The sequence below is a fragment of the Odontomachus brunneus genome, unplaced genomic scaffold (genome assembly GCF_010583005.1).
Source record: "Odontomachus brunneus isolate Ranch 3 - 2012 unplaced genomic scaffold, Obru_v1 Obru_scaffold_008, whole genome shotgun sequence".
Classification (NCBI taxonomy): Eukaryota; Metazoa; Arthropoda; class Insecta; order Hymenoptera; family Formicidae; genus Odontomachus; species Odontomachus brunneus.
The window spans coordinates 2,863,786-2,878,120 of record NW_022639458.1 but is presented as its reverse complement, the minus strand read 5'-3'; the positions used below and the strand labels follow the sequence as shown (position 1 = coordinate 2,878,120).

The window sequence follows — 14,335 nt, the reverse complement described above, 5'->3', positions numbered from 1 at the left end:
GTGCTATCAGATTCAGAGTGTCTCTACTCGTCCATGTACTTTGTGTTCGAGGGCCTCAAAAAATTGAAACGTAAAGTTCCTCGAGCACTATGCAATTAGCGTGATATGCAAACAGCTACAAAAGAATAACAATGGCGACGATGTTTCGGCCGACGCGGTTCCACCCTGCTCGGCTCGACTTAGCTCAGCTCGTCGTGATGTCGAAAGATCGCCCGAGCCTCTCGAATATTTAAGAGTCGCTACATTTTTGCCACTGAAGGAGAAAAGAAAAAAAATTCGAAGCTTCCGCTCTTGTGTTTACGGCACATCGAATATCGCCGGCAATTTCACACTTGCGACCCACGCAAACACCCCTCGCGGCGTTTCCTTCCCATCTTCTTCGCGTATTTCAGGGTATTTCAGCGCGAGAGATATCGCGCGCGCGTTTGCCGTCAAAGAGAGCTTTTTTTCCCTATCACCCTTCGAGCGAGAGAGCGAGAGAGGGAGCGGCGCTTCTTTTATACACGCGGCCGCCTATAAGCAGCCTGATTTCCGTTTAACGTTTCCCTTCCAGTTGCTTTTTTCCGTATCAACCGCCGAGGAAATCAAGAGAAACGACGATTCTCGCGTGTACCTCCGCCCTTTTCTCCTCCCCCTCGCATCCCTCTAAGCCTTGACAGTCCTTGCTTAAATAACCCCTCGTGTACGTTCATGTAAATGTGGAGACGCCTACATCAAACGTATTTATCCTGGAGTTCTCCGTGATACGCGCGTGGCAAGATTTGCGAGGACAATTTGCCGAATTTATTGTGTAGTGGTAGTTGCGCTTTAAAAATGTACAAATTTGTACAAATTACGACGATGCGTGCTAACTAAAAATAACACAATGCAATAATTTCTCATATACAAATGTACTTGAGGAAAGGTCATATTTGGAATGCCATACTTTTAAATTTTACCGACAAAACACTGACTTTTTTTCTGTAACGTTTATGACATATTGTAGAATTACAAATGCTTTTACGCAATGAAAGTACATCAAAAAATAAATCAGAACATTATTCAATACGTGACAAAAACGATAAGAAATTTCAAAATTGCTATCTCGAGTTGTCGGTTAATATAATCATTTGTCTGATATAAAAATTCTGTAAATTGAATATATTTAAAATATGTTTACTTCGCTCAGGAGAATTTCCAAGTTGTATCTTTACAACTGAACTTAAAGAAGTTTAAAAATATACGAAAAGTTTGTAGAAAGATTTCTATAGATGTGTGATTATGTTATTCGTTAAATATAAAGTAAAACAAAACATTTATATAAGATCTGTATGAATCTGTGTGTAACAAATATAAAAATATCGATAATTTTGCCACTCACTTTGGCATTTTTTCTTAAATGTCTCGTTCGAATCGGATCGGATTTCTCCAAGATTTTTCACAACGAAGTGTTACGCGACTGAAAATACGGGGCGACGATTGTGTCTCCGTTTCCGCTTCTCAATGAGCCAGTCTCGGACGGCAAGTTTATCAGAAATTATCACAGCAACGTGGTGGCACAGTCTCGCACTGGTTGGCGACAGTACCTATTTGCTTTCATTCAGTGATCAAAGAACGGCGTTAAGTCGATAATCTTTATCTCTTCGCGCACAGTGAGCCCATTGAGCGGATCCGCTCGATCCATGGAACTTCTGCGCAATTTGATTTGAGGATATTGAATATTGACCTCGACGCCGCCGTCTCGCTGCGCGTTTAATCGCGCTTGAAATTTTCACCCGTTTCTTCCGCCGTCATCTCGGCGCATGATATCCAACAACGAAACGACCTCACCGCGCGATGTATAACGCGTGACTTTGGTCTTTTTAGATCAGACACAACTCGACAATGAAGGCGCGTTTGACAGCACAGGCCGCTTCTTCATTCGTGAAAAAACCGCAACGGTTGCGAATCCCATTAATACGCCAGCTGACTCGGCCCGGCTTCTATCACGAGAATTGTGGCGACAGGACTGAGACGGCTCGCGATGTTATTTGATAAGAAATATTTCCCGTCGTCCTATTTGTCGCGGGTCAATCGAAGTGAGTGCGGCACATCGTGACACCTGTCATATTTCACCGGGTCGGCGTTTACAGAGTAGCTTCGGAAATCGGCACGAACTCGCGTGGAAGGGAAAGAACACGGTCTAAAGGAGTTCCTCGTGTTCGTTCGACCATCCAGCCGGCCTCCTATTGGCTTGTCGGCTTACGTGCAAGTCGGCCATAATGCCCGAACCGGATGATGGAAAAGCCACCCTCGATTCGGGCCAATTAGCTTCCGGGCGAGTAAGTGGCAGAGAAACCCCCCAAGGATCCATTTCTCTCCCGACACCCCTTCCCTCCCCTCCCACCACCCCGCTGCCGCCGCCGCCCTACCGTGCCCCTTTCCTTCCACCTCGTCGTCTTCGCCGTCGAGCCGTCGCGAGCTCGAATTGACCTAACTTCGGTGGCCTCGACGGCGAGCGAGAGACTGTCGCGTCGCCAAACCGTCTGTAAGCCGAACTTCATCGCTTAATTCGTTCTCAGAACTGGAAGACACTCCGTCACGCTTCCACGCGTCGCTTCCCCGTACCCAGATTGATTCGAGTTAATTGACTTCCTCGAAATTATGCACCTAGGTCGTGCGCGCGCGAAGGTGACGTCTGCGAATAGAGAATGGTGCGAATTGGTTAAAGCGATTAAGTTCCAACCATGCTCAAGATGCAACGTTGAGATTTTGTGGGACCTTTTAACGCTTCAAACTCACGATTGGTCGAAGAATCGGTCAAAACTGGTATTCGAAAGTGTATTGATGTTTGTATGAGAATCTGACGGGGCGCGCGCGCGTATTCGTTTTTATAATTAACTCTTGTTCCAAGAGTTGTTCTTGATAGTTGACGTATGTTGGCGTGATCTAAGTGGTTTCGACTTCACAACTTTTGCTCTGCGACCTCTATGTATATTATTTGTGGGTGTTGCAGATCTCTTTAGTTATTTCATAATTGAGAGAGACGTTCTCTCGATACCACAATGCTCCGCGATCTTCTTTGCGACGATGCTGATGTAAGTTTACTTTTTGTTTATTTATTTACCTTTTTCAAATCGCGTCGCGATCGATACGCGCTGCCCGGAGGAATTCGTCCGCAAGGCGCTCGGGAAATTTCGCCGAGGTGAAGTCGCTTCTTTTCCGCGCGACGAAAGTCCCGGAGATGGGCCAGTCGCGTTTGCGTTCGGAACACGTCCTCCTACACGGCGGGTCCTCCGCCCAGGGGTAGAAAAATCCACCCCTTTTTCAGGCGGTCGATACCAGGACGACCAGCCTTACCACCACCTTCCCTTTTCGCTCCCGTGCGTTCCACCCCCGTCACCGTCGGTGCCTCCTCGTCTTTTCTTCGTCGCACCTTCGCATGGCGAGCGAGCTCTCCTGCTCCCTCGCGCCCCTTGGCGAAAAGTCTCGCTCCTTCGCCGCTTTCTGCCGAGGTGGCGCCACATTCGCCATCAAGAACCACCCTTAACATTCTCCCTGCTCGCCCCTGCGCTCTCTCACATATACGCGACCCTTTTCTCCTCTCTCGTGCGATGATGTTCTTCCAGCATATCCCTCTCTCGATTTCGTTATTCTCGCGCGTTTGCACGTCTCAGATGCTGACCGATTAAAAATGCATACACGGGGACAGTGTACCCATATTTATGCATGCGTGTGTGTGAATGGAACGAGAAAGAGTTTATACACTGAGTGAAAAAAAATGGTTGATTTAACTAAAATTATAGTTATTTTTTATCCTAACCAAATGCTTTGTTCATTCTAATACGCAAGTAGTAACAGACACATAAAGTTATTATCACTAGCAATATAGTAGAATTTAATAAAAAATAGTTCTCTTGATCTTCTAAAATAATTTCTTTAATCATAATTTACAGTAATTATTTCTCTGTGTGATTATACACTGTTAAATCCGTAGTGTCAAATTATACTCAATTTGAGTTATTTTTAACCATTCCTATAAGTCGCCACTGCTCCTACTAATTATGTCGTTAATTTAACTAATGTAATGGAGTTAAATAATTTAACTTAAGAAATGTATTAAATTTGACTAAAATTTAGTTTATTTTTTATCATGTGCACGTTAATGTAACCTTTGTTTTAGTAAAAAATGACTTAATATTGTTTTAAATGGGTTGATTAGATGTGGTTGTTTTTTTAAACACATGTTTTGTGTTAAAATACTAAATTTTGACACACATGATAGTTAAAAATAACTAAATATTATTTAACTCAAGAAATTGATTTAAATTTGACCCTCCAATATTTAACAGTGTAGTTACAAACAAACATTTTTCCCTCAGTGTAAACATGGGCAACGTAGATTAACTACATATGGTTACTTGACGTTCCGACGGCTTCCAACTTCTTGGTAAGCAAACTAACAGTTAAACCATATGTCGGTCTTTGTCTAGTTTGAAGAAGAAACAGACATACAACTGCTTAACTGTTAGTTAGCTTACCAAGAGATTGGAAAAATCGGCTCTAAGTAATCCTCGGACCATCAGCCAACTTCTTGACCCTCAAAGTGAAAAACATCGGGTTTTTTTCTACGCTATCTCCCTTTCTCTTATTCTTTAGCCGTCTATCTTCTAATTCGTGATTCTCGTTTCCGACACGATGCGTCGGAGCGCGCTTTCCACACTTCGCACTTTCGTTCTTCTTGCGACGAACTTCGCGAGATACTATTGGTGCTGCTCCGACTACTGGGATCCTTATTTTTGGTCTTTCACAGACCCTTTCAGCCCAAAAGATTTGTTTGTTCTTCTGTATCAGTTGAACAGTTCTTCTGGATCAATTGAACAAACACTAAGGACAGAATTGACGAAGTTTCGTTTGCACTTTCCATCATCTACGACTGACCATTGTGGATTTCACAACTCCGAGGGATGTATTATTCCATTCTTATTTTCTCAGATTATCGATCTTCCTCATTTCGCGTATATTACGATTCACTCTATTTATTTCTCTTTTTTATGTCTCATCGATGTTACGACTTTGTCTCTTTCTGTCGCGTAAAAGTTCAAAACTGGAATGCAACATGACGCAAAAAGGGGTTGCTATGCGTGTAAATATCTTTTTAAAAAATATAACGCTCTGGTACATATATTTCTTAAATGCCTATGTATATCAAGATGACTCGAAAGCGGCGTGTCCAAAAGAATCCCTGGATTTCGTGATTCCGATGGCGAGATGAGCAAGGACGAGCGCGGGCGCGGAAAGGGAGAGGGGGATGCGAAGGAGACGCGAGGAAAGGAAGACGCAAGAGCGTGTGCAGGTTCGTGATTCGAAGTAGGTGGGCCCCAGGTAGCCAGGACAGATAACACCCGAAGATTACCGCGGACAGAGTCATTAGCAGCGTCGGCTTCTGTGTCGGCCAAGATATTCTCTCACTTTCCTCCCCTGTCGTCGTCCCTCTCTCGCTCACCTCCCGCTCCCGCCACCCTCTTCTCCTCGGTGCGGTTTTATCTGGCCGGTCAATTCACGCGGCACGATATATACACCGGACCGTTTCAGATCCTACCACTTGCTTTCCATCGCCCGATCACCTCTCCTGCCCCTCCTATTCCCCCCTTTCTCTTTCTCTCTTTCTTTCTCTCTTCTTCACGCTCGAGGAGCATCTCGCGATACTAGCCCCCCCCCCCTCCCTTTCCTCACCCGCGAACCGTATCCTCCTTCCTCTCGTCTCTCGTTCTTTTTATCCCCCATTTGCCGACATGTTCGACGGGCAAAATCTACCGCGAAAGACGCGCATTCGCCGCGCTCGAGCGAGCCCAGATTAGAGTCCGGAGAAATACTAATTGCTCCGATCGGCGTTCGCACATATTTTCCACGGCGCCAGAGGCGTGTCGAGGCCGAAGGTCCACGAGAAACGAGATAGAGGTGAGGGGACCGCCGGGACGTTGGGAGGCAGGGGCGCCGGAAGGGGGATCGGCGACGGCGGCGGTGGTGGCGGCGGTGGTGGCGGCGGTGGTGGCGACGGTGGCGGTACGGGAAGGAGAGAAAGAAGGAGAGGCATTCGGCTTTGATAGGCTAATGACAAACGCCTAGATTGCCGGCTTATCACCCGGCCAGCGCTAATTATTTCCCCTTTGTGCCGCGCCGCGCATAATGGCGTCTGTGCGAGGGAACGAGGCTCTCCTCTCTTTTCATCTTGTACAGTGTGCCATGCGATTTACACGCACGAGCGTGTCGACGGATTTTATTTGTTACCGCGCGCGCGGCAGACGTGAATTTCTCGCCGCGGATTGGATGGCGTTGCGCGCCACGGTCGGTCTTCCACTTATGCCTCCACGCACGGTGATTATCGGCCCCGACTCTGTTCCCCGACGCGACGTGGACCTTTGACCCCTGGCGTCCCCCCGACGTCTGCCGACGATCTCTGTTTTTCCTGTGCCGGACGTGGCCCGACCCGTTCTCGGATTTTCGTCCGCGAGAGCAACGAGCAGCGGACGCGTTGATTTACGCGCAGATTTTACGGCCTCTTTGCGTTTTTTCGCTTCTCCTACCTTATTGAAAAAGAAAGGAAGATAGATGAAGCTGTAAGTATAAGTGTGTGTAGGGGGAGGGGGAGGGATAGGTATGTGTCCTTCAACATTGCACAGATTCAAGTATAGTTTCGAATCGACTTTTTAACACAGATCTTGATTCTTGCAAAAATCCTCTCTTTTTTCATGTCTGAAGTTTTCCCCCTGTCGTACAATATTTATTAATGCAAACTTGACTTATATTAATAAAAAAGCAACGTCACGTGTAACATACAATCTGTCTACACAGATGTATCGTTGTGTTCGCGTTGACTCGTCATTAAGAGAGAAGTGGTCTAATTGTTTCGGAAATTTCAAGTTAGCGCTATTAAGAACTTTTCCCTTCGGATAGCCGCGAAACTTTTCCGGACTAATGTATTTGCCCACTCTTTGAGAAGCCCACGCCATAATCCTCTGGCCGTGCCGTTTCCGTGCGCATTTATCCACGGCACTTTGCGATTCGCCAAAAGACACGTCGCACTCGTGCCCGCTTTTCAACCGTTTTTCAACCGCGAAAGTTCGCTCCTCTCGAGTTCACGGTAATTACCTGGATTCGGGAGCGAAACGTCGGCGCACATAAACAGATTTATCGGCCAACAGCGCCGAGGACACGCTCGTCCATTTCTCGTCGACTCGGAATGTCCTCCGCGATCTTGTTAGTCGCCTATTTCCGCGGATTAGTGTCCCTCGTTCTACGCTGCGGAACTCTGAACTGATGACGTCAGAGGCGAGAAGACGCATGCCCAATATTTTTGCGTAGCATTTCCAAATAAAAAGATACTTGTATGAAAAAACACTTTTGATCGCATAAATATACTTGTAAAATGTTCTGAAAACTATTCTTTTTCCTTGTCAGTATAAAAATAACTAAAATTAACGTGACATGCAACCTTCTTTTTTAATCTATTTTTCTTCATGATTTTGCAATGTTCATTTTACGAATATTTATTGGCTATCAAGAGAAAAAGATAGTTTTCGGAATATTTTACAAGTATGCTCAAGCGATCTGAAATGTTCTTTCATGCAAATATCTTTTTATTTGGAAATGATACGCAAGAATTTTCGGCGTGTCATTTCTCGCTTCTGACGTCATAATCCAACATGGCCGCGGCGAGTACCCAGGAGCCTTAGAACAGCGTTTGTATAAAACGGATGGAACCATGAGGAGAGATGCACGACGGAATGACAAAGGAGCGCGGAGAGAGTGAGAACAGACAGCCAATGCCGACCGAACGTCGATACCGAGGTTATAAGCACCGTGACTAAAAATTTATCTCATAGTTTTAGTAAGGTTGATCCCGATCAGTTATCAGGTTCTAATTATTCTAAGTCTCTAATCTCCCCAACTAGAAATTTATCCTATGGCCCTGGTAAGAGGTTAATCTCAATCAGAATATTATTAGATTTGTATGAGATAATGTCATCGGGTTCTACTAAGTCATGTAACGCAGCGTAAATAATTAGGATTCTTATTAAGGATTCGTTATCAGATGCTGTCAGATTGTCGTAAAATCTTCGTTACTCTTACATAGAGAAAATTATTTTATTGTAGGAAATAACAACTTGATCATTTTGTTTAATAATTTTAAAAAATCTGACATTTCTCAATATTAATGTGTTGTCATTTCGTCGTCTTCTCTGCAATTCCCCTGTCCAAATATTATACCCTTTAACGTCCCCGTTAACGGTCACCTACCTCTTTACTGATTTCACAAGTTGCTTGACTTCACGATTGAAGAGGAATTAATGATACTAATGAATTCTAACGACATACTCATAACTTATGCTTCTTTATTACTTAGCGGGTTCTAATTTTTGGGAGAACATTAGAATGAAAAAATAAAATATTATTATAGATCACATCTATTACATGTAAGATTAGTCGCAAATTGTCCCTATCGAATCCTGATAAGTCCTAATAAAGAAAATGAGTAAAACCTCGTAAAAGGTCTGATTAATGTAATCTTGTAAGATGACACTAAGTTAATACATTAGGATCTCTTAATATGAATCTATTGATGGATCATATAGATATATGAATATATGGGTCTGTCACAACCTTATAAGAGTCTTTGAATTCTCACTCTTATCAGATACATCATACTTAGGATTATCTTATATTTATCCATTTTAAGTCTTACATAATATCAGCTATATCTGATAAAAATATCTAGTCGGGTTCAATCGGAAATTCTTTATCTATCCTGTAACTGTATACTGAGAAAAAATGCTTGAAAATTTATTTGTAGGATATAAAGTTTATGTTTATGAAATAAACTTACGTATGTGCGCGACATGTCAATATGAGTATTTCACTCTTATGACGAACTGATAACGAAAAAGTTACAACGCCAGTCGTGCTTCTTTAGATGGACAGGATTGCTTGGGGAATTTGAAGATGATCTTTCACAATGGTGGATATTTATAGAGATTGGAAGAAATTAGAGAGCACATACGCAATCTGATCTATTCACGCGATCGCGAAATCCGTACATTTCATATCATTATGTAATGACCTGGCCTTCGCGAATAATTACAGAACGCCATGAAAATTTTAAGGCTTCCGCGAACAATCCCCGGCACGTTTGACTGGGTTTCTAGTTCATAGACTGGTATTAATACCTTAATGACGTTGTCCATGATGAAAGCGAAGAAATTGAGGAGTATGAGTTTACGCTGCGCGTTTTACTACGAAGTTCATAATTTAAATTATTTTATTATACATACATGTATACGCGCGCACACACACATATACGTACATAACTTTAGGCCCGTTACAGCTACGCTTTCAAAATTTATTTCTTGTCCGAGTTTTCGGATCCGATGTAAGACGAACCGCAACAATCTCGGATAATAAATGTTTCCCTTGACGTGAGGATCTTTTTTTGGCTTATAAGAGGGAACCACCTCGAGCTCCTCTCGCGGATGAACCGGTTTCGACGCTACGCTGAAATTAATCTCCCTCCTTCCTTCATACGATGTAGTCACGATATACGAGTGATAAGCACGATATCGATATGTTTTATTTGGCGAAGTGGCAGCGAGACTGCGGATTCTCCATTGAATTAATAAGGGAATTCGATTGAGCCCCCCACGGCTGATATCTAGAATACGGTCGGCCATGTTTCGATGCGCGTCTATCGATCACTATGTATGCACCGATAACCATTGTATAAATTATGCCTATGGCGATCGAGGCCGGCCTCACAATAGCAGCGGGACCGAGAGCGAGGGGTCGGAAGTGGCCCGTTGCGGACTCGAAAATCCATCTTCGTGAATTCGACAGCAGAATCGAGCGATGACACGGCTTCCGGTGTTATCGACCGTCGACGTTTTCGACCCCCGTAATTTGCTCGTTACCGCTCACGTATTAATCTCCCTCTCCCACTCTATCTTTCTCTCCTTACGTACGAACGCGACGTATACTACGCGGCGCCTCGCCTCGTCTCGCCCTTTTCGTTTTGCGTGCCGGAATAATTCTGAGCAGCCTCGTGGATCGTAATAAAGGCAACCTGTGCCCAGCAAATTTGCTTGGACGCGATGTAACTCTCGCGAGCGACTCGCTTCGTGCATATTCGCGTTCGTTTAACAAGATCGATGGGCGTCCGTCTGTATAACGCGAGTCCTAATCGGAAAGTAAAGTCGACAAATTACTGTAATCGGGGTGCGAAAGAGAGAGGGAATAAGGAAGAGAGAAAAAGGTAGGAGAGAAAGAAGGAGAAAGAAAGCCAAAAATTGGTTGTTATTTGATAAATAATTTGACAAATTTGTACTAAACAGTAGCAATGTAGTGCTAAGCACGGCGCTAAATAGTTACGTACGCAACGTTGTGAAAGCCAACACGCACTATTTTATCATAGTTTCTGTCAATTAGCAAGCCACCCGAACGTTAATAACGAATATCGGAGATGTCTCCGGCAAATAATTACGTTTCCAATGGAAATATGTGACCACGATCGTCATCGTCAACGGCGATAAAACTGCACGCGGAGGCACGGCCAAAAAGCTCGGCTCGCGTTTGCGAACTATATCGATCGACTCGGCATGATGCATCAGTGTAATAGTCGCTTTGCCAAGCTCGTTCCCTCGGCCCGCACGGAACTTTATGAAATCCTTGCACGAAGATTAATTAACGGGGGGAGAGAGAGAGAGAGAGAGAGAGAGTAACGTGCTGGCGCACACGCTCATGTGATTAAAGGCAACACCTTTTTGACACTCTTTTTAATCTGATGTATCTATATTTTTCTCCGTGCGTCGCGTCGCTTTTTCGTTTCTTAATTTTGCGCCGTGCCGTAGATCACTTTCAGACCACGGCTCTGATCGCGGGAATTCATGGCTCCGCGATAAGTTACACGGATATGTTTTGCTGAATCGAAATATCGTTTATAAAAATGAGATAGATTTAACTGTACAAATTCATGCGGAGTACTTGTGTCTCGAAGAGAACAAAATTCAGTTTACACGTACCATGTATCTTCTCTTGAGTCCAAAGAGATCCGAAGTGCGAAGTTCGTAATCGAGCGATTGGTCTGAAAGTGCGAAGCGAGATAATTGCAAACGCTTCTTTCCAACGCTAGCATAAAATAGTCTGTCCCAATATATGCTCCCTCCTTTATTGCAGACGATACTGAACTCGATGCACAAGTATCAGCCGAGGTTTCACCTCGTGCGAGCCAACGACATCCTGAAGCTTCCGTACTCGACGTTCAGGAGTTACGTTTTCAAAGAGACGGAATTCATCGCCGTGACGGCCTATCAGAACGAAAAGGTAAGCGATCTTTTGGCTTCTCTGATACACGAGCAGGATTTTTCATGGCTTATTAACTTCATTCATTTGAGAGCAATCTCTCAGGAAATTGAAAGCAACAGATTTTAAGGGGCGGAGAGAGAGAGAGAGAGAGAGAGAGGCGCATCAGAAGGTTTTCGTAGAAAATGACTCATTCCGTCTTGTAAAAATTATCGGTGTAGGAGTAGGAAACGGAAGCGCTTCGTATCTTCTTCAAATGTTCGATACTGTTATCAGGGAGAATAGCGAAACTCGCGCACGCGGAGCCAAGCATGCATTCGTAAAGAACGATCTCGTGTTACTATCTCCACGAGTGGCACGCGTTTCTGGCTTTCTGTTAATTAATATCTTTCATCGTCTCTGCGCCCCGTTCAAGCCACTACGGACGTAAGGACCGTTTCGTGGAATAACGAGTCTTCTCAGTATGCATTATTTTCAATGGTGAATGAGTTACTCACACGCACAACATGTGGGTCGTAAGAAGAGACGGTGCCTTGTACAGATTTTTGGTAGGTCGCTACGCAGAGCTATATATTTCTATCTTAATTATCGCGCCTTCCTGGTATATCAGGCCAGTGAAGAGGTAAGATGTTATTAGTTAGAGCGTCTCGTCCGCGAATTCACTGTTTGATTTAATTACTGAGAATTCTTTTCTGAATTCACAAGCGTTTCTTTCCTTGAATCCAAATTCAAAGATATTTATTTTCTGCGCAGATCACTCAACTGAAGATCGATAACAACCCCTTCGCGAAAGGATTTCGGGACACTGGCGCGGGGAAGCGCGAGAAAAAGTGAGTATCGCTTTCAAAACTGCATTCTGAGCGCTATGTACCTTCAATTCTTTCCTAACATTGAGAAAGATAGAAAAGTAGGTCTATGCCAGATGCAAAACTTGGTCGTTATATATTTGCTCTAACCCACTATTTTACCGAATTCACTTGCAAAAAATGTGTACCGTATAAAGTATCAGGAAAGAATTGAAAGAAAACGGATCAAAGTGGACTAAGTGCCTCTCATCGCGTATCCGCGCCGAGAGAAAAAAATTGCACGAATAAATGATCTGCATCAATACAGAGCGGATTAAAAACTACCCTCGATGCAAAACAGGGATGCCCTCCTCTCTCTTTGCGGCGCTCTTCGTGAAGAGCAAAGAGCGAATCTGTCTTCGGGGTCGACCTAATTGATCGTAGACCTTTCGAGCTTCCCCTCGATCGGCGCTATTATGCCGACCTTAGGGTCACCCCCGGAGCCCTAAGGGTTGGTTTCACAGGGCTCATTTGCACTCCGCATCGCCGGCAGTACCGTCCATTTGTATTCAATATTGCGGGTTTATAAGCTTATGTCAGCGAGAGCTTCCTCGAGGGGGATGCTGGCCCGTTGTTGCCACGGACCGGGCTGCTATGGAAACCTATTTCGATCTCATTGATTGCGGAGGTTAAAATTCAAGTGGATTGTCATGAAATTAAGTTGCATGGCAATTTAAACTGTTACTAATTTATGTTGCGCTATTACTGATAAAATTACGATTTTCGCGCGGATATATAGAAAGAAAAATATTATTCTATTACTAAGAAGAACGAGTTTACTCTTTTTAAGTATAAAATATGGTTATCTCCAAGAAACAATATTATTTATTAAATAATACTTAATTTTAATAAATTTGATAAAATTTAAGAAATGTTAAAAGTTATAATAAATAAAAAATAAATACATAATTAAACAATATTTTGTTTATAATAGCTTTAAAATATGTTTATTACAAATATCAGAAAATTATCATGTACTCTTATTATACACTGTAAAAACTGTTGTGTTAAATTTAACACATTTCATGTGTCCCAAATCATCCACTCTCATTTATGTGTAAATTTAACATATCAGTTTTTACAGTGTAAGAATATTATAAAACTTTTGAATATTATAAAACTTTGTCGAAAAAAAAGTTAGTTCGATTTCTATGTAGTAAGTAAACTAAATTTTTATTTTAATTTAATATGAAATAAACTACATACTATATTTGCATTTAAAATATATTTGGATAAATTTGAAGCTTATGGTATATTTATGATAGATCTACGGATATATAAACTTATGAAAATCTTAAAACAACATCTTGTTATTTTCTTTATTTTGATATAATACATAGAAAATGTTTTCAATATGTTTCAACAAAGTAATTTTTCGGTATTATACTGAAAAGAAAAAAGAAAGAATAGTACTTATCACATACATAAAAAACTATATATAAAACAAATCAAGTACAAAACATTCTTTGTATTTGTACATCAACAAAGATCTATATTTGTTATCAATATATAATTCACAATTTGAGAAAGTATTTTAATATTGAATGAGTTGGTTTAATGGTTTGGATATGTTATGAATTTAACAACGAAATTTCGCGGGTACCGCGTGTTCGAGAAAAATATATAGTAAGATAAAATAATATTTACGTATGTGCGTGTGTCAATAGGAACTAACTCACTCGCTGTATGGTATCATTGTGGACAAAACTACACTTCATAAATTTATTATCGATTGCGTGAGCCAAATTCGCCATATCGTGCCAATACGTCTTACAATAAGCGCATTACAAAGGAAAATAAGATTATGTAAGCCGTGGGTCAGAAAATTTTCTGAAAATTGCGGCAGTCTGCGACGTCGAGCGGATAAAGAAAGGGCGAGGTTAATCGAGAAAATATGCAAAACAGGGGGCGCGTCGCGGCACCGCCTAATTAGAATAAGGGTTAGTTTTGGCTTATGGTTTCGGTTAAGGGTGGTTGGATGCCATCAGGAAGCCACAGGCTAGAACTAACTAGAAAGAGAGAGCACGACCGGCAGCACCGAGAGCGCCGGGAGCGAGACAAAGATGAGGAGACATCGTGAGAGAGAATGTGTGTGTGTGTGTGTGTGTGTGTGTGTGTGTGTGTGTGTGTGTGTGTGTGTGAGAGAGAGAGAGAGAGAGAGAGAGAGAGAGAGAGAGAGA

General features: G+C 42.7%; 1 protein-coding gene across 5 annotated transcripts in view; it reads left to right on the top strand.

Annotated features, from left to right (window-relative positions):
* LOC116854089 (optomotor-blind protein) overlaps nt 1-14,335 on the top strand; it is a 132,044-nt gene that overhangs the window by 103,943 nt on the left and 13,766 nt on the right. For all 5 annotated transcript variants that reach the window (XM_032835636.1, XM_032835633.1, XM_032835635.1 and 2 more), the window contains exons 5-6: nt 11,185-11,331; nt 12,064-12,140. In XM_032835636.1, the coding sequence (XP_032691527.1) occupies nt 11,185-11,331; nt 12,064-12,140 (224 nt within the window). The remainder of the gene's footprint in view (nt 1-11,184; nt 11,332-12,063; nt 12,141-14,335) is intronic.